The 21,265-nt window shown below is 40.6% G+C and overlaps 1 protein-coding gene across 50 annotated transcripts in view; it reads right to left on the minus strand.

Moving 5' to 3' along the window:
* Positions 1-21,265, minus strand: part of RAI14 (retinoic acid induced 14) — a 162,174-nt gene that overhangs the window by 23,496 nt on the left and 117,413 nt on the right. For all 50 annotated transcript variants that reach the window (XM_027980133.2, XM_060400527.1, XM_060400514.1 and 47 more), the window contains 2 exons: positions 11,166-11,254; positions 958-1,022 (listed from right to left, as the gene is read on the minus strand). In XM_027980133.2, coding sequence (XP_027835934.1) covers positions 958-1,022; positions 11,166-11,254 — 154 coding nt within the window. The remainder of the gene's footprint in view (positions 1-957; positions 1,023-11,165; positions 11,255-21,265) is intronic.

The following is a 21,265-nucleotide window of genomic DNA, read 5'->3' on the forward strand; positions in this document are numbered from 1 at the left end:
CTTTCTTGAATTTCACTTCAAAGACCTGTTAAGGTTAAGGATCCCTGGCACTGGAGGTAGCTTGCATCATGTAACGCAAGACAAGAAGCTGTGTGATCAACAGAGCAGACAACTTGAAGAATGTGCCCACATTTCTGCATCAGAATTGCGAAGCCAAATTAAAGCAAGATGCTGGGTCCCAAACAGTGCTCAGGAAGGCCGAGGCGACAGCTCAACGGAACAGACAGTACTCCAAACATGCAGTTTATTGCTCTGTGCTGTTCCTGAAAACAGCCAAGACTGCATTTTGACTGGCAACAGCAGGAAGTTACTGTATGAACTATTGGGATGTCATTAAATATTCATCTTTAAAGATAGACAGAAGCTGTCGCCCTAAGTGATCGTTATAAAAACTTCCTGGCAAGGAAGTTTCCAACCAGGGAGTTGACCTAAAATTATAAAGAAGAATAAAACCAAGAATTTGAACAAAAACTAAGAACTAAAAGCTCATCAAGTTACATACAAGGAAACAGTGGTGGAAGTTTTGCTTCTCAAAAAAAGCTGCATTCTACTAATGATTGAGCGAGAATAAATACTAGGATATTAGAGATCCTGTATTGTAAGGATCTCCAGCAGCACAGGAATTTTTTTTTTTTAAGGTGACTGTTTAAAGGGTACATGTCCTTCCAAAAAGGCAAAAAATAAAAATAAAAGAGCTGAATAAAGGGGACAAAAGAGCTGGATCCCAGGAAGGCACTTCAAATTTATTAGGATCCTCTTCTCCACCAGTGGAACTGCTATGGAAATAATCTTCTCCTCAGCTATCTAAAATGTTAATAATGAAGCTTCTTAGGGAACCCCAGTTCGGGGATAATATTTAAAGGAACATGCATGTATTTATTTGCTCTTTCACACACACAAGGTTACTTTCAATTTTTAAAAATGACACATTTATAATTTTAAGTTGTTCCATTTTACCTGAAGGAGCTTCTTGATGCATTCATGGTGGCTGTTCTTGGCTGCAAGGTGCAAAGCACTGTGTCCTAAATGGATTTAAAAAAAATTGGAAGGAAAAGACCACAGATTTTAAATCTCTTATCTCTGTAATGAAGACAGCTATGAGGAAATAAACTGTTCTCCAACAAAGATGGAATTGTTATTCTTGAGAGTAATGCCTCCACTTCTTATCTGCAGAGTTCATTGTGACAAAAGTGGGGAGAACACAGCACCCTGACCCCTGGATAACATTCAGGGCCCACGCCAGCTGCCATTCTCCCGGGGTACAATTAAGCTGTGGGCTAGAAGCCTGTGGTAGACTCTAGGTATGCAGCTTGGAAATTCCGCTTTCAGCTGTCAGCATGGATGCCAGATGCCCTGCGTCCACAACAGTGACACCAGACCACAACTGCCACGGGCCCCGGAACCCAGCACAGGCAGCGGCAGAGAACACACCCAACACCCACATGAAACCCCACTTCCGCCTGTCCTTTCGCTTTCCTCCAAATGTGCTTCAGCTCTGCAGGGGAATTACCTGTAGTTCAGATGTTCAAACTTGGAACGGGTGGAAGAAGGAAAAGAGTTATAAAAACAACACTATAAAAGGAGCATCTCTTCACGTTCCCTTCAAAAAATGTGATGCCAACGTGAGACTCTCTGACGTTTCTGTGCTCAGATAACTTTAGGAAATTCTACCCCACGGTCAGAGGCAAACCTCGTGGCAAGCTACAGTCCATGAGGTTGCAAGAGAGCTGGACACGACTTAGCGACTGAACAACATTACACCCAGTGCCCTCCCCTGCATTACCTAGCGGGCCTATAGAACATCTGTGGGTGAGGGGCTTAGGGACAGCCTTGGTGTGGCTACCAGGCTTCCACTCTTGGGCCCTAGAGAATTGCTCTTTGCTTAGCCTGGATCCTCTTCTTCTAGGATAACCATGCAGCTTGCCCGCTTACCTGCCTGATGCCACTGAAACCTGCTTCTTGATGAGACCTTTCCTGATCTCACCACTTAAAATTCCTCCCCCACTCCTTTCATCCCTTTGCTTCATTTCTTTGTCCTTCATAGCACTCAGCACCTTCAACCTTCCCTTCTCACCTGACTCCCCTCTCCTCCTACACACAAACACACATTTATGTAGTCAACTATTCTTCCTTTCCCTCTAGAATATAAAGTTTGTATCCCAAGTGCCTATGTGTGCTAAGTCACTTCAGTTGTGTCTGACTTTTTGCAACCCTATGGACTGTAGCCTGACAGGCTCCTCTGTCCATGGGATTCTCCAGACAAGAGTACTGGGGTGGGTTGCCATTTCCTCCTCCAGGGGACTTTCCAAGCCTGGGGATCAAAGCAGCATCTCTTACATCTCCTGCATTGGCAGATGGGTTCTTTACCACTAGCACTACCTGAGAAGCCTAAATAAAGACCGAAGAAACAGCATGTGTGTGCTAACACAGACCAGGCTCTCGATACACACTTGTTAATTTGAATTAGAGAGTCTGTCCATTATGAAAGTCTGAGAAGGGGGCTTGGGGGCAGGGAACCAAACTCCTAAATCCTGCCTTTGTAAACTGATCAAGATACCTCCAATGTAACGCCTGTAAGCAACCCACACTTAAAGCTTGTTTCTCAGCTTTAGCATCAGTGAAATTCAAAGCTATGGAACATGGCTCTATGTACCATAGGATGATGAGTAGCATCTCTGACCACTATCAACTGAATGTCCAGATGGGACAAGCAGAAATGTCCCCAGACATTGCCAAACATCCTTTGGATAGGTGGGAATCACATAACCCAGTTGAGAACCCCTGGCTTAGAGGAACAACTTCTTTTACATGGTGATCTGGTCTGCAAATACCATTTCTCTGTTCTGAATTAGTCTTTATAACACTGACCTGAAATCCACCAATTATTAAAGAATCATATAGCTAGGAAATACCGTATTTAAAATTAGAAGGTTTTAGGACCACAGTGAGCTGCCTAAAAGCATGTATAAGATTAAAAAATCAGATACCTTCTTTGCTGAGAAGCTGCACAGAGATTTTAAGGGTATGCATAGCGGGAGCTGGTTGGGGGAGGTAGAACACTCCATTTGACCTCTGCCCAAATGGATGAGGATGAAGATCAGGAAATAAGGCAATGAGATCTTTGGAAGTAGGAAGACAAGTATCTTCTTTTCCCCTTCCTCCTTTTACCACAGGAGACCTCTTTTCAGGAGGTATAACACACAATAGTGAGTTTGCTTCAACTACGAATTGAGCTTTGGTGGGTTAGCCGAGCCCTCGACCATCATTTCTATCAGTGTTTCTAAGGAGGAGCACATTCTGTGTTTTAAACAAATGCCTTACAGATGAACTTTTGGAACCCATCCTGATTGTAAGTAGAAGACTGTTTATGTCGTGTATGCAATGCATTAACTTTTGTCTATCTTGTAGACAAAAGCTCTTCTAATACATAAATAGTATCCACTGGAAAAAGGCACAGTTCTCCAAAGACAAGAGGGTAGGGAGATTTAAACAACCATCATAAAATAAATAACAGGCCTTCATTTTCAGTGCAAGTGTTCAAGTCATACCTGAAAGTAAGCACTGTGTTTCTATAGAAACAACACTCTTTTATTCCTTGGCCCTGTGATGGGTTTCCCTAACCAGGAGCACAAAAGCATTTTTCACTTAAAAGAGCCTCTAAATTCAAACGATGCATCAGTCCCTGGACAACATTACCCTGGAGTAAGATGTCTCTCACAGATACCATTAAAACAAAATTCTCTTTCCAAATGCAAAATTTTCTGGAGAGAATATATTTGTGACAAAACTTCACTGTAACCAGCCCCCACATAAGACTGGCCCCCATTTGGCTGTGGATCTGTCTGGAATATCAGAAAGCAATTTCCCTATAGGACAATAACAAGTACAACCCTAATTCAAGTGCATTTCAGCAGAATTCTGCCTGTGAGTGAAGACCCCAGTGCTACTCGTAAGTCAAGTGTCAGAGGCTATTCCAGGTGGTTTAAGAATCCTGCTATTCAAAGAGTCTAAGCAGGATGGCCCAGACACGGAGCACCATCCCCCAGGCTAACCTGGACATTAACCACTTACTCGATGATTTCAGACTGCTACGGAAACAGAGCAGAACTCACGCAGAGAGTGGAGGAATTACTGATGGGACTAAGAACGCAGTCTTCAAGTGCAGGTGACAAATGTTTAAGCTGATGAAGTCGTAGGAGACCAAGACAAGGCAAACTGACACCCAAAGGCTGAAGTCTGAGAAATCATAGCTTCAGATCGTAATATGGAAATGTTTAGAAAAACAAAGAGAACTAAAAGATACTCAACCAGATATGTTTGCAATATCTACTTAAGAACCAGAGTTTCAAAATGCTGAATATAAACAATGAAAGAAAGTGTCAGCTGCTCAGTCATGTCTGACCCTGTGGACTGTAGTCCGCCAGGCTCCTCTCCCCATGGGATTTTCCAGGCAAGCTACTGGAGTGGCTTGCCATTTCCTCCTCCAGGGGATCCTCCCGACTCAGGGATCGAAGCCGGGTCTCCCACATTGCAGGCAGATTCTTTACTGTCTGAGCCACCAGGGAAGCCCAATATAAACAATAATATAACAATAAAATATAAACAATAAACATAGTAATTAATTTGATTTTTATTTACAACTTTAAATATATTCAAACATTGTTCTTAGAAATGCTTATCTTTACAACAAGTTTTCAATCACTGAAGCATAAATCTATTCACCTAGTTATAGTTCCAGGGGAGAGATCAGAGTATGAAAGATGTATTTCTTTTTTTAAACATTTTATTAAAAAGAATAGATACATGTATACATAAACTAAGTCACTTTGTTGTACACCTGAAACTAACATGACACGTTAATCAACTATGCTCCAATATAAATATTTTTTAAAAAAGAAAAAAATCCCCACAACGTTGTAAATAAACTCTATGCCAATAAAGAATAATAAAATTTTGTGTCTTTTTTATTGAAGTATATATAGTTGATTTATAATATTGTATTAGTTTCCAGTGTGAAGTGATTCAGTTGGGTGTGTGTATATATATATATAAAAATATATATACACACATACAAATACCACACACACACACACAGAAAAGAGAAATTTCTAATAACCATCCTTACTATTAGAGTTTTGAAATTATCCCTTAATCTCTACAAAGTAGATCTGCATAGTGATTTACATTGATTCAAAAGGTTTTTTGTTTTTCTGTTTTGCACCTGCCTGTATACATCATCTGAAATCTTTTCACGGCCAGATTATGTTGATCACTGTATATAGCTGGCCCTTCAGACATGCATACATGTGCACAACCAGCAAGTAAAGAACTATAATCATGCAATCAGCTTTTGGCTTGCCTTTATTCCAAATTAAATATGAAATACTTAATGGACTACAGCCTGCCATTACATTTTAAATGGCCCATTCTCTCAAGTACTTGAGTTTTAAGACATAACTGTTCTTGGCTAGCATATGTGAGCTAGATTGGAATTATATGTGAGCTAGATTAAGGGCATAATAGAATGGAGGGCCACCCAGAAACCCAAACAAAAGCTAAGCCAATACCAGAAACCCTAGAAAGAAGAAGGGTTCTCCAGTGTCTCCCTCCTCAAGCCTCTGTGCATTATGGTATCTCCATATTCCATAGCTCAGTTCTCACTCTCCTAAGACTCTCTTCTATGAGAAAAGGAGTTTTGTGTGCAAAGGGATCAAGGAAAATTTAAGATATGGGAGTGTCACAAATCACACATCATTCTTCAATTTCTGTTTACACTTCCTTCTACAGCAAAACATTCTATACATTTTTTTAAACATTTATTTATTTGGTTGTGCCGTGTCTTAGTTGTGGCACATGGGGAAATTCCAGCTGTGGCATTTGAACTCTTACTTGTGGCATGTGATAAGATCTAGCTCCCTGATCCTGTGAAACCCAGGTCCCCTGCATTGGGAGCATGGAATCTTGGCCACTGGACCACAAAGTAAGTCCCCCTCCTATATTATTAAACTGGACAATTTGCTGCTCTGCCCAGAATTCCCAGCTTCCTTCGAAGGCAGGAGTGGCCACAGATCACTCTGTGTCCAGTGAGATCTGAGTGTACGCCGCTTCATGAGCTGGGCTTTCCCTTCTGCCAGCTGGGACTGGGATGTGGATGCGGTGGGGGAGCCCCCCTGGACTGTTAGGACCAAGGCAATACCCTGGATGGTGGAGTAACAAGTCTGGGTAAGAGTCCTCAGTGTGGAGCTGAGTGGCCATAGCAAATTGGGAGTTTTAACTGAAAGAGAGAAAAGTCTATCTTGTTTAAGCTACTGGGTCACACTGTGTCAAATGCATACACTTGCTAAAAGAGAAAGCCTGAAAGTTAATGCTTCAGACAAGCACTTGATAATAAACAGAAGATTCTTTGGTCTTCTTCAATCTTCTGTTAATGCTCTGTTTAATCCTATCTTATCTTCCTGGGTGCTAATTACAGGCATTCTCCCCACCCCCCGACCAAAAAATGCCTAGAAGTCTGGGAGAAATGATTCATTTCTAAAGAAACAGAATGCTACTTCCCTTCCTAAATCAGTGAAGAACAGGAGCAAACACAAAGGCTCTGTTTAGAGTCTGCACTGTGAGCTTAGGTGCAGACTTTCCCAGCTGACTGCTATCATTATGTCTATGGTGGTGTTTGGCAAATAGGTGATAAGGAATGGAGTGTGTGTGTTTAGTAAAATTGTGTCTGACTGTTTTGTGACCCCATGAACTGCAGCCCACCAGGCTCCTCTGTCCATGTGACTTTCCAGGGAACAATACCGGAATGGGTTGCCATTTCCTGCTCCAGGGGATCTTCCTGACTCAGGGATTGAACCTGTGTCTCCTGCATTGCATGGAGATTCTTTACTGCTGAGCCACCAGGGAAGCCAAGGAATTGGGAGAACCCCACAAACCAAAAACATGAGTCACGAGCTTCTGCCAGTTTGGGGATTTCTTTTTCTGATTTGTACTATGAGAGTGTTTGGCTTGGTGATAATCACAGCTTTTTTTTTTTTTTTTTTTTTTTTTAAAGATGTGAAACATTTTCAAAACCTGATGTGCAAAAGAGACTGGGCGCTAGGATGTTCACATGTATCCTCTCACCTAAGCTTCCAAAGCCATCTAAAATGATGATAATTGAGATGTACTGGGCTTTCTTGATGGCTCAGACACTAAAGAAACTGCAATGCAGGAGACTCAAGTGCAATCCCTAGGTCGGGAAGACCCCCTGGAGAAGGAAATGGCAACTCACTCCAGTATTCTTGCCTGAAGAATCCCATGAACAGTGGAGCCTGGCAGGTTACAGTCCATGGGGTCGCAAAGAGTTGGACATGACTGAGTGACTAACACTTTCACACTATTGGTACCACACACAAGGCTTTATCTACTGACAGTATTCCGCTCCTGAGATTGTTTGTAAAGCATTTATGAAAAGTCTGTGGTCAGACTTCCAAACATTTGATGTGGAAGGATAGTTGATAAAGAAATAGATACTAAAATCCCTTTGCTTCTGAACTTAAATCCAGTCACCAGTTTAAGAAGTAGGTAACTGTACCAAGTTAACCATGCTGTACACTTTGTGGATATAAAGAATTAAAAGGGTCAGTGTAATGATATATTTTGAAAGCAGGATTTTTTCTGAAAGTCTGCAGGGCAGTTGGATTTATGGTAACAGATTTTCATGCGAGTTCTCACTGGGTATTAGAATTGAAGATAACTGGATCTTAGCAATAATATAGCAACACTTCAGATAGGTTGACTGAAAAGACAGCATCTATGAGTTGACTTTGAGAGTCCCTTGGACTGCAAGGAGATCAAACCAGTCAATCCTAAAGGAAATCAACCCTGAATACTCAGTGTAAGGACTCATGCTGAGGCTAAAGCTCCACTACTTTGGAGCTTTATGATGAGAAGATGAGATAAGAAGACTCATTGGAAAAGACCCTGATGATTTAAGATAGAAGGCAGGAGGAGAAGGGGACGATAGACGATGAGATGGTTGGATGGAATCACCGACTTGATGGACATGAGTTTGAGCAAACTCTAGGAGATAGTGAAGAACAGGGAAGTCTGGTGTGCTGCAATCCATAGGGCCGCAAAAAGCTGGACACAGCTTAGTGACTGAGCCATTTAATTCATCCTTTCATCAAATGTTTTGGGCTAATGACAACCACTAAAGCACAGTGACTAATGTCCTTGCCATTCCTTTGGATTCTGACTCGCATTCTTGAGAAGGAGAGAAAGGAGTGGGTGTTACAGCCAATAGGAAGGATATAAGCAGTAAAGGCCATCACATTTATCTTGTTCACTGTAACAGGAAAAACTCTGAGAAGTGTTGTTCTAGATAACACAACAGATTTTCCATGTACTTTTACCCATGCTGCTTTTCCTTCTTTTGTTCCCGGGTTCTGTTTGCATGCTTTCAAGAAATCATGAGAAGTCAGTGCCTCACTCAGACTAAAGCAAAACAATAAAACCAAGGACCAGAGTGTTGACCTCATTGTTAGAAATGAGAGAAAAGTGACAGGCAGCTCGAGACATTTCCAACTCACAGGATGTCTGGAAGATGTTCTGGGGCTGCCAAGTGCTATGGATTCTACCAGTTTCAATCAGAGTTGAAAGAAATGGGCTGTGACACTTTCCACTAACCAGCCCAGAGAAGAGTCCAGGACAGGAGGATGGGTCTGCAGTTTCCCCTCCAGCTTGTTTTTAGTTCATTTTTTGGGGGGGCCATGCCTTGTGGCATATGGGATGTTTTTTCCCTGACCAGGGATTGAACCTGTGCCCCCCTGTAGTGGAAGCACGGAGTCTTAACTACTGGACCGCCAGGGAAGTCCTCCCCTCCAGCTTCTTGGAGAGCACTGTCATCTCCACTGGCAAGGAAGAGGGAACTGCGCTGGGGTGCCCAGGTCTCACTGCATGACTCCTCAGGCTTTCAGGAAATAAGTGAGGGCTCTGGTAGTAAATACAAGTTCTATCCACACGGTATTAGACAGCCACAAAAAACTATGCTTCTTAAGAGTTTTTAGTACAGGAAATGATCATGGTAATCTTTTTTTTTTTTTTTAATGGAAGGATTTAGAGTTTATTATATAATGTGATCTCAACTACGTAAAACTGTACCAGGAAAATCTGGTAGGAAATACAGCAAAACAGTAAAAAAATTTTTTTTTCTTGGAGTAGAACCACTGGTTATCTTCTTGGTAGTTTTCTGTATTTCCCAAATTTTCTACAATGAACATGTATTAAACACTTTTTTCCCTTTAATGAAAACATGGGGGAGCGATATTCAGTTATGATGGAAATAATGAGACTCCTATCTAATCTATTTTTTAACATCAAATGCAGTTAAACAAAATTATATTACAGCTCAAATTTATTCACACTAAACAAACTTTTTTAGATTATGATTTTCTTAAAGAAATCCCATCTACTTAACAGGACACATCTCATCAAGGGGATGGTAGCCACTCTTACTGCTTGATATGTATGTGGTATAACTTTAAAAGTAGTAACAATAAACTTTAAAAACAAAATAACTGGATCTTGGTATTAAAGATGATTTTTAATTGGCAAAATAAATTAGTGTTCCCTTCAAGGGAGTCACTTAGAGAAAGCATTCTTTCTTCTGCTGGTATTATAATAATTTGTGTTCAGTCGTGTCTGACTCTTTGAGACCTCATGGACTGTAGCCTGCCAGGCTCCTTTGTCCGTGGAATTTTCCAGGCAAGCATATTGGAGTGGGTTGTCATTTCCTTGTCCAGGGGATCTTCCTGTCCCGTGGATCAAACCTGCGTTTCGTATGTCTCCTACATTGGCAGGCAAGTTCTTTACCACGAGTGTCACCTGGAGTATTGCCATTTCTCAAAATATTTTTTTGGAGCTTTCTGTGGCACTGCTCTGGAAAATCATTCTGTTACTTCCATCACTCCCTATTTTTAACCAAAAATGGTTTTACCAGATTGACACCTTCTTTACCTGACTTGACTTTAAGTGGCTCTTCATCGGTCATAAAAAAACAAGTCTATTCTCAAACAATAAATATTCCCAGACCCTGATATTATTTTTTAAGTGCCACAGACTTCATGAAAACAAGTCCGAAACATGAGTTTCCCGGCCATATTTTGAGTAATAATTGTATTTTCGTAACGCTTGACCAATTTGCCCCCAAGATGACTGCTCGGAGGTGTCAGTGTCTTCAGGTGGGAAGCAAAAGGGATCCATCACAGATTAATGCAAAGCCTCAATAAGGACTACAGAACAGACTAATCTTATATTCCAGTAAAAACCAACAAAAGCCTATTAGAAGACAAAGATTTTCAAGTACAATAGAGAAATGAAAAGCCACCAGCACTTGCTTCCACCTTTTGGTGTGGACAGCAAGGGGCAGAAACTCAGGCTGGCAACCCAGGGACTCCTTCCTATAATACAACGTTCATAAAAGCCAAGACTACACTTCCTTTCCTATCTGACTTGATCATCACTTATCAACACCGGCTTCACGTTAGAATTAGCTGGGAGCTTTACAGAAGTACCAACTGGCTGGAAACGTTCAGACATTCTGAATCTCGGAAGACAGAGCCGGGATATACATGCGTGGGGTTGTCTGTAGGTGTGTGTTTGTGTGTGTGCTGTTTATTCTTTCCCTTCTTCTCCTTTCCCCCTTTAAGCTCTTTCACCCTTCCTCCCCTCCAGTTCCTAGGTGATTCAGATGCACTAAAACACAGTAAGGGGTGCAGACCACGGGCAGCTGATCCACATGAAGATCCTGCCTTCTATCCACGGAATCCACCTCAGCTAGTTGATGAAATGAGCACCTAAACAATTCCCTCCATTCATCACTTTGTACCATGATTCTTAAGAACAAAAACTGGGGGAGAGTATTTGGTCCATATATATCATCTTAGAAAATAAAAATTTTAAATGGGAGATAAGAAGCATAGTCTCTAGTTGACTAAACATATAAGATGAAAACACTTGTAAAGGCCCAAATAATGAAACCATGTCAGAGCCTAGTCATTGGAGGAGATTCTGTGTTTTTCTTTTGGATGATCTGTATAGACTGTAAATTTTCCGCAAGGAATACATATCATTTCTGTGATACCTACTTTTCTGCTGGCCTGTTGACTTAAGAGAAGAAGATTACATACCGGCAGTATCTTGCGCTGTCACATCCACGCCGTGTGTAACCATGACCCTGAGGCATTCCACGTGTCCTTTTGTAGCAGCAAGATGAAAACTGGAAAAGAAGTAACACAATCTCCTTAAGATTGCCACTCTTTATAGACTTACCCTGACCATGTTTTTGCCTCTTGTGTACACTATCTCTCACTTAAGCTCCAAACCACCTCATGAGTAGGTCTTACATTGTTCTCATTTTAAAAAGGAGAAAACAGAGGCTCGAAGTGGTCTGATAATTTGCTCATTGATACTTTTTATTAAGTAATGGATTAGGAGCTAGATCTTAGGTCTTCCCATGTAAAGATAGGCTTAAAAAAAGTAAAATTCAATGACATTTCTTACCCCTTCAGGAAAAAATAAGCAGAGTCCCAACTTGATTCAATTCCTAAATATATAAGTAATTTATCAACTTTTTTCTGTTTTCCAGTGTTTTTAACAAAGCCATTATTTTTAAGCAATGCACTCTCTAAAGGCAAATTTGTCCAAGTCAAACAATGATCAGGGTTCTTGGACAGCATCAGTATCAAATCCATTGTTGTGTCCTAGCAGATAACAATAGTTATCTGTAGTTGTACACAACTACACAACTTTTTTTACATGGCTAATGTGTGCCAAGCATCTTATTACCCACTTTAGTACATTAGCTCTTTTCATTCTCATAAAAGCCTTTTTAAACTTTTTAAAAAAATTTTTGGCCACATCAAGCAGCATGTTAGAGTTCTTAGTTCCCTGACCAGAGACCAAACTTGTGCCCTGTGCATTGGAAGCAGGGAGTTTTAACCACTGGACAACCAGGGAATTCACCATAAAAAGCCTTTTGATGTGAGTCCTAACACCATCTCCATTAGATGGCAGGAGTCTACACTCAGGTGCAAACAGCATTAAAGGAAGCCCACAGTTAGGCATTGGAACTCAATGACACTTGAGGGTACAAACCTCGCTCAGCATGTTTAGACTTATCATTAGAAACAGATAATATCCTTATAACACAGGAAGCTCAGCTCAGTTCTCGGTGATGAACTAGATAGGTGGGATGGAAGTGAGGGTCAAGAGGGAGGAGATATATGTACACATATAGGTGATTCACTTCGTTTACAGCAAAAACTAACACAATACTGTAATGCAATTATACTCCAATAAAAATAAATATTTTTAAAAAGAGACAACATCCAATGCCATACACATCCTCCCCGTAGATCCCAGGGGTGAAGGGCACTTCCACGGGCAGAAGGAAAGCAGAATTCCACTGAGCAGCCCTGCCTTGAGAAGGAAGTTAATGCACCTCTGAGCTCTCCAACTGCCTCAGACCTGTCTTAGGGAGTTACCTTCTCAGGATACTTGATGTCTGTAACTCTGAATTAATGCCCAGGTAATATTTTTCCATAGCACAGGATCTGTCACTGGGGCCCATGATCACACCCAAGTAGCAAATCCAAGAGCTAAACTGATTCAAACTCAAGTCAGCTTGACCCCACACCTCTGCTCTGGAGAACTGGGCTGACTGAGGGTTGGCAGGTCGGCAAATAGGGTTATATCCGTTCTGGTTGCAGATCAGCCATACGTCAGCTATGTATCTCTGGGAAGTCAGTTTAAGCTCTCAGAGCCTAAATTTCCGTCATTGTAAAGTGTGTGGATAGACTCAGATGCTTTCTAATGTTCCCTCCAGCTCTTACACTTATCATTTTAGCTTCCCTGGCTCTGATCACATTGACCATTCCTTCATTTATGTAGCAACTTATGTGTAATATTTCTTTAAAGTCAAAATCTACTTTATAGTAGATTTACACATTTTGTGTAATGTTTACACATTACAGTGAAGCTTTGATCATATGGAATGACTCGGGAACATGTGACTTGTTTGAATGAAATTTCTGATTAAATACTGCTTAATATGCAGATTGACACCACCCTTATGGCAGAAAGTGAAGAGGAACTAAAAAGCCTCTTCATGAAAGTGAAAGAGGAGAGTGAAAAGGTTGGCTTAAAGCTCAACATTCAGAAAACGAAGATCATGGCATCCGGTCCCATCACTCCATGGGAAATAGATGGGAAAACAGAGGAAACAGTGTCAGACTTTATATTTTGGGGCTCCAAAATCATTGCAGCTGGTGACTGCAGCCATGAAATTAAAAGACACTTACTCCTTGAAAGAAAAGTTATGACCAACCTAGACAACATATTCAAAAGCAGAGACATTACTTTGCCGACTAAGGTCCGTCTAGTCAAGGCTATGGTTTTTCCTGTGGTCATGTATGGATGTGAGAGTTGGACTGTGAAGAAGGCTAAGCACCGAAGAACTGATGCTTTTGAACTGTGGTGTTGGAGAAGACTCTCGAGAGTCCCTTGGACTGCAAGGAGATCCAACCAGTCCATTCTGAAAGAGATCAGCCCTGGGATTTCTTTGGAAGGAATGATGCTAAAGCTGAAACTTCAGTACTTTGGCCACCTCACGCGAAGATTTGATTCATTGGAAAAGACTCTGACACTGGGAGGGATTGGGGGCAGGAGGAGTAGGGGACAACAGAGGATGAGATGGCTGGATGGCATCACTGACTCGATGGATTTAAGTCTGAGTGAACTCCGGGAGTTGGTGATGGACAGGGAGGCCTGGCGTGTTGCGATTCATGGGGTCGCAAAAAGTCGGACATGACTGAGCGACTGAAATGAACTGAACTGAACTGAACCAAAAGAACTGCACCAAAAGGTAGGACAATAAATAATAACAGCCGTTTTCAGCATTGTTGGGGTAATTTAATTTTACAATTAGTAAACTTCATCTTTAAACAGTGAATCATTTAATCACAGTGAAAGGTTTCCAAAATTTTCCCCACCCTTAGTAACAGTGTTGGTGCTAGTGGTAAAGAACCTGTCTGCCAATGCAGCAGACGTAAGAAATGCGGGTTTGATCTCTAGATTGGGAGAATCCCCTGGAGAAGGGCATCCAGTATTCTTGACTGGAGAATCCCATGGACAGAGAGGAGCCTGGCGGGCTACAGTCCATAGGGGGTCACAGAGTCTGGACACAAGTGAAGTGACTCAGCATTCATGCACGTGCAGTAACAGTGTACATTACATAATTTAATTGCTCTTGAGGACATGAAACCACTAAGAGACTCAATTATTGAACTCTGCTTTCAAGGCAATGGATCTAAATATCCCAGATTATTAAGCCCTAATATTTATTAATATTTATCTTCTTTTCTTAATGTCATGTGCTTGCTTCTAAGCTGTTCACTCTGCTATACCCTATGACCAGGGGAGAACTTAATCAAAATGCTCTGGACAAGGCAGCCAAATCTTTTGCTAAAGACGAAAATACCAGGAATAGAAATTAGCACACTCACATACACATACACACACATGCAAACATGTATAGATACAAAATTTTGGACTGAAGTTTAACCTATGGACTTCCCCTGTGGCTAAGCTGGTAAAGAATCTGCCTGCAATGTGGAAGACCTTGGTTCAATCCCTGGGTTGGAAAGATCCCCTGGAGAAGGGAAAGTTTACCCACTCCAATATTCTGGCCTGGAGAATTCCATGGGCTGTATAGCCCATGGGGTCACAAAGAGCCGGTTGTGACTGAGCAACTTTCACTTTCACTCTAACATATTTAAGCTACACATGTCATAATTGTATAGTTTGCTAAAATTTCTCAAGTGGAACATGTCCCTTCCGCTTTCATACTGAAGAAACACAATGTGCCCAGAGACCCAAAATCCCTCCTGTATCTCCTCTTAGCACCCCAGAAGATCTCCATGTGCCCCTTCTAGTTGCTAACTCCTTTCTCCCCGTGATACCTATTTTTCTACTCTAAGACTTCCTGGATTTCCTCAGCATGCATGCTCAGTTGCTCAGGCATGCCCAGCTCTTTTGTGACTCCACGGACTGTAGCCCACCAGGCTCCTCTGTCCATGGAATCTTCCAGGCAAGAATACTGGAGTGGGTTGGGTAGCTATTTCCTCCTTCAGGGGATCTTCCTGACCCAGGAATCGAACTCACATCTCCCGCATTGCGGGCGGATTCTTTACCGCCGAGTCATAGGGGAAGCCCTGTATTTTCTCTGGATTGCACACTGTATTTACAGGGCATTGAACTTCCAGACACATGTGACAATGAACCATTTGTATAAGGCCAATCCTGCATGCTGATAAATGTGCTCTGATGAATGTGACATGATATTCTATGGATGGCTTGGCAGTTGTATAATTTTCAGCATCATATTTGAAAGGTCAGTGGTCATCATAAGTCAAGAGAAGTGAGGTGTTAGGAAGTTAGGCTCATTATCCAATCCAATTTTCTTAGACATTGCTTTTTAAAATGAAATTGTTATAGCAATCCATCTTTGATGGCTATAACACATTGCATTGAGGAATCCAGTTAATTGAGGTTTCACTGCATATGTTTTAATAAATTGTGTGCATGTGATTTTGTTTTGCCATCTCTCTTCAGAGTTTAGATCACGAAGAGACTTTTCCCTTTATTTTGGGAAATCTCCAATTATTCTTCTGCAGAACACTGTGTCCTGATGAAAAAATAAAACGAGTCTTTTCCCAATTCATAATTTTATCCTCATACATTTTACCTGAGACTTCAGCACTCGTTGTTCTTACAGAGAAAATGAACTAGTATAAAGATAAATAAACAGCCAATCATCCATATATAATGATAGATATTCATGCTGGTATTTTTATACTGCAGAATCTCATATTTTTAGCTAATCAATCATTCTTAGTTGATGTAATTCAACTAACTAAACCAGCATTTCAAGGTGTTTCTGAAAGGAGACTCATTTCCAGGTGTTTATTGTGGATGTCACATAAAAATTGTTCTTAAGGATCTCATTTATCGTATCTTTTCATCTCTGAATTTTTCTACACATATACTTAAAAGACGGAGAAGGCAATGGCACCTCACTCCAGTACTCTTGCCTGGAAAACCCAATGGATGGAGGAGCCTGGTGGGCTGCAGTCCATGGGGTCGCGAAGAGTCGGATACAACTGAGCGACTTAACTTTCACTTTTCTGCACTGGAGAAGGAAATGGCAACCCACTCCAGTGTTCTTGCCTGGAGAATCCCAGGGATGGGGTCGCACAGAGTCGGACACGACTGAAGCGACTTGGCAGCAGCATACTTAAAAGATAAGCACTTTACAAAGTAGAAATAATAATGTGATGAAATCTTTTGTATCCAACAACCTTGTTTCATGTATACCCTTACTAACCATTATTATTTTGAAGCAAATCTCATATCATTTCATTCTTAAATATTTCAATGCATTTATAAAATAAAATGGCTCTTGATGAAAATGTAATAATAACATCATCACAACTTAAAATTTAGCAATTTTTCAATAATGCCAAATATTTAGGCATTGAATATTTCCAATTGTTTCATAAATATTATCATTTTTGAATAGTTTGTGGGAATCAAAATCCAAAAAAGGTCAACATATTGAAATCTGGTTGTTGTCTAATAATGTTCCCTTTTTCTTTTTCAGTTCTTGCAATTTGTTTTATGAAAAAGCCATGCATTTGGGCCTGTAGAATTTCCAGTATCCGGATTTTTCTGCATCTCCCTCCCCATAGTATTTTTTAACATGTTTCTCTTGCCTCTACCTGTTCTGTAAACTTGTAGCTAGGTTTAGAGGCTTGGTTTGATACAGGCTCAGTTTTTGGCAAAGCAGCTTTGTGAGTGGTATCATGTACTTTCACTGAAGACACGTAATGTCTAGCTGGCTCCGTTTCGTGATGTTAGCAACCACCGATAATCACTACTTGGAGTCATCCTTTGATTTGTGGTTTGCCAAGTGGTGACATTCTAATCCATGATTTTTTTCTTATTCAATAGCTGGAATTCTTCTAGAGAAAAGAAAAAATTCCCTTGATGACAATTTAGTTTTCCAGAAATATAGTTCATACAGGAAAAAGAAGCATCTGATCTTTTACTTTAATGAAAGTCTTCTTAACAAGTTGGTTGCCTGGTGTCTTCTAAAGAAGACCAGTGTGGTGTGAGAAGACTAATGTATGTAAGTTAAATAGACATGTGTATGATAGCCAATCAGTTCTCCAGATTTTTTGACAAATTTAAGCATTTTCACCACTGTACATCCCCATATTTAATACTACAATAAATGCATGTCAAACCCACTGCCAAAAATATTTCAACTCTGCATGTGATTGAGTTGACTGTTTAAGATATTTGGGCATGGTGACTAAAATGCTTTGATGGGAGAATGTGTCAAATCACGTTAATTGCACAGAATACGATAAGTGACTTCAAAAGGATTTTTGGATATAGTGTTAAGGCCAAAGTATGAGCCAGTTTAGGTTTAAGACATCCCACTCCAAGGATAAGAAAAACAGTGCTCAATCTAGAACATGATGCAAAAAAGAAATGTTATAATTCAGATTTTTAAATTGTAGATTTGTTCTTGATAAAATAACCAACACCCCATGTACAACACATATGGGCACACACACGGCTGTACATATTACAGCCATGTTCTAAAACTGGGAAAGTCTTTAAAAGTTCTATGAGCATATGCTGTGAAATAACAAGGCCTCTTCATCTTCAACACCATATACTACATTTCATACTCTATAAATACAGTACACTATTCTTTGCAATATATACTATATATGCTATTGTATAATATCTTTCTATCATTTAAAAATATGTGGGCTAGATTTAGAAAGAGAAAATATAAAATAAGAAAGAATAACTACCAAGACATATAGTTATTTGGTATTTATTGATCACTGTGATTAAATACTGTGATACTTATAGGGTATCCCTTTATTTAATAATACATCCAAAACTCATTTTACTACCTAATTTGGGATAAAATGTCTATAACCTGAGTTTGCTAAATCAATTATCACATCAAAGAACAATCCAAATGATCAGTATACTGATTTAGCTTTGCCCTGTTCTTAAGGAAGCTGTATAAATGCAGAAGAAATTAGGTACAAAGGAGACAATTAGATGACTTTTGTCAGCACGTCCCTCACAGCAATACCACTTATACATTCAGTCCAGTTACCTTACACCTGAAGAGCAACAAATGACCAACAAGTGGAGCTGCGTCACTTGGTCAATTCTCCCCCAGCTGCTGGAAGAGAAAGCCCCGTCTTCCCTCTCCCACTCTCCCAGCCCTGTGCCTAGAAGCAGCTCTTAATCCAGCTCCTCAGCCATTACACAGAAGGGTGTACTCTATGCTATTCTTCTGTGTGTACTGAATTCGGATATCCAGTCATTATAAGGTTTTAACTTCAGAAAATCTGGTCCTTATTCCAAACACCCAAGATTTTGAAAAATCAGACAAAACTTCCAAACTTTAGAGCTTTATTACAGCTTAGAGGAAGGACAAACGTGTAGCCAGATGAGAAGGTATAACAAGAAGCAGGATATTGGGAAGGCAATACACATAATCTTTAAGGGCTCAGGCTAACTGGGTTTGAATCTGCACTCCGCCGCTTATTAACATTGAGTGCTCTTGGGCAAGTGTTCTCTGTATCCCAGTTTCCACATCTGTAAAATGGGCTGTGAGGAATGAATGAGGTATATGTAAAAAGTGCTTAGCAAAATGTGAAGCATGGATACATATCCAAAGAAATGCCACCAGTTATCAGAGCCTCATCAACACAAGGCAAGGAACAGAGATGGACACATTTTGCTTAATAAAAGGATTTGTCTCAATGTTCAGAAAAGACAGACTAACAGAAATTAGGTCAGAACCATCACTGCTTAAGAAATGAAGAAAGGAATGGGTTTTTCTGGGTATATGCTACTCAGCACTCTATTGTGATTTAAATGGAAAGGAGATCCAAAAAAGAAGGGATATGTGCATATACGTTACTTATTCACTTTGCTGTACAGTCTAAACTGACACAGCAATGTAAAAGAAGTATATTAAAATAAAAAAATAAAATAAAAATTAAAAATAAAAAGAAAGGAGGAGGAGAAAAGCAAGAAGAAAATCAAGGGGGCCTGGGAGGGAGGTTCCAGAGGGAGGGGATCTATGTATACTTATGGCTGATTCGTCTTGCTGTATGTCAGAAACCAACACAATGTTATAAAGCAATTATCTTCCAATTTTTAAAAAAAGTGAAAAAAAAAGAAAGAACAGCAAGACAGACAGAGTTACAGACAGTCATTGATGACAAAAACAAAACAAAACACCACCAAAAACAAAACCATCTGAGATCAGCCTGGTCTAATTAATGCTTACACTTGAGCTGCTAAGAAAGATTCAGGCACCTTCCAGAAGTGACAATCCCCAAAGCAGGGTGTGGCAGCAATAAGCTATTAGCATTTAGCCTCTCAATAGCATTTAGCCTCCACTTGAGTAACTTTTTATAAGATACTCTAGTGGAGAGTTGGGTTCCCTTGGGTGGGAAACATGGTTAGTCATTCACAGAACCCGGATCTGTAAATGACAGTGAGTAGGTTTCCTTTCTTATGCAGTGCCCGATACATGCAGCTATCCTCAGGGCAGCAGTCCCGGTGACTGGTGGGTGCTGGTCTGGGCTGCAGGTGGCATCTGTGGTGTTACCTCAGGCTTAAGGAGCAGATGGCACCCCGAGTCAGCACACAACTGCTGAAGATCCTGGTTGGTGGCCTCTAACAGCCTGTATCCTGGAGAACTAATAAAAGAACACGCCTCTAGGTAAAGACAGTTTGCACACTTGGGTGAGGTGGGTAGGAAAAGTACTCGGCAGAAGAACAGCCCCCCTCACCCCAAAACAGAGGCTGCTCTTGACAAAGTTAATCCCAGGGCATTGGAACTAATTTGAGCATGGAATCATTTCTATAGTTGTCTATTTTTATAAACAGCTATAGCTAAATATATTAATTCATTTACATATTTACCATAGTAGGGTATTTATGTGCCCGACACTGTCCTAAGCACTGAGAAACACATGGTGAATAAAGAAGCCTTCACAGATCTCACCTTTTAACAGGAAGACTAAAGATAAACCAGTGGTTCTCCACTGGGGGTGATTCTGCCCCACCCAGGGGACATTTGGCAACACCTGGACACAGCTGTGACTATTATTCACAGGGTGGGGGTGGTACCTAATGTATAATGACCAGGAAGGAAAGGGACGGGACTAGTTATTCAGTCACGTACGACTCTTTGTGACCCCACAGGCTAGAGCCTGCTAGCCTCCTCTGTCCATGGGATTCTCCAGGCAAGAATACTAGAGTGGGTTGCCATTCCCTTCTCTAAGTGATCTTCCCGACCCAGGGATTGAACCCACATCTCCTGCTTGGCAGGCAGATTCTTTACCACTGAGCCACCAAGGAAAGAACAGAGATGCTGCTATAACATCCTACAGCGCACAGGACAGCTCCCCAAAACAAACAATTCTCTGACTAGTCTAAAATGTGAATCGTACCAACATGTCAAAATGTCAATAGTGCCCAGCTTGAGAAACTGTGACAAACTATTCAAAACAAATGCATGATGCTGAGATATAATCCTATTACAACAAATTAAATAAAGACTTAAACAGCATGGGCAGATTCCAAACTTTTTATTTTATGGTATGTAAATTCGGCATTCTAAAATGCTCAATTCAGTTGTTTTTAGTATATTCATAAAGTTGTGCAACCAACGTCACTATCTAATTCCAGAATATTTTCATCAACCTAAAAAAGAAAATTAATACCCACTAATATTCACTTCCCATCCTATGCCTGCCCTTGGCCATCACTAATCTACTTTATCTATGGATTTGCTTATTCTGGACATTTCATCAAGATGGAGTCATATATTATGAGATTTTTTGTGTGTTTGTCTTATGTTTGGCCTCTTTTCGAGGCTCACCCATGTGTAGCACATACCAGTATGATATTCCTTCCACTGAGCGGATATATCACATTGTGTTTATTCATTCATTGGTTATGGACATTTGGGTTGTTTCTACTTTTGGGTTATTTTGAATAAGGCTGCCAAAACATCTGTGTACAAGTGTTTGTGTAGACACCTGTTTTCGGTTCTAGTGGGTACAGACCTAGGAGTGTAATTGCTGAACCATACGGTAACTATGTTAAAGTCTTT

This window comes from Ovis aries, chromosome 16, assembly GCF_016772045.2.
Source record: "Ovis aries strain OAR_USU_Benz2616 breed Rambouillet chromosome 16, ARS-UI_Ramb_v3.0, whole genome shotgun sequence".
NCBI lineage: Eukaryota > Metazoa > Chordata > Mammalia > Artiodactyla > Bovidae > Ovis > Ovis aries.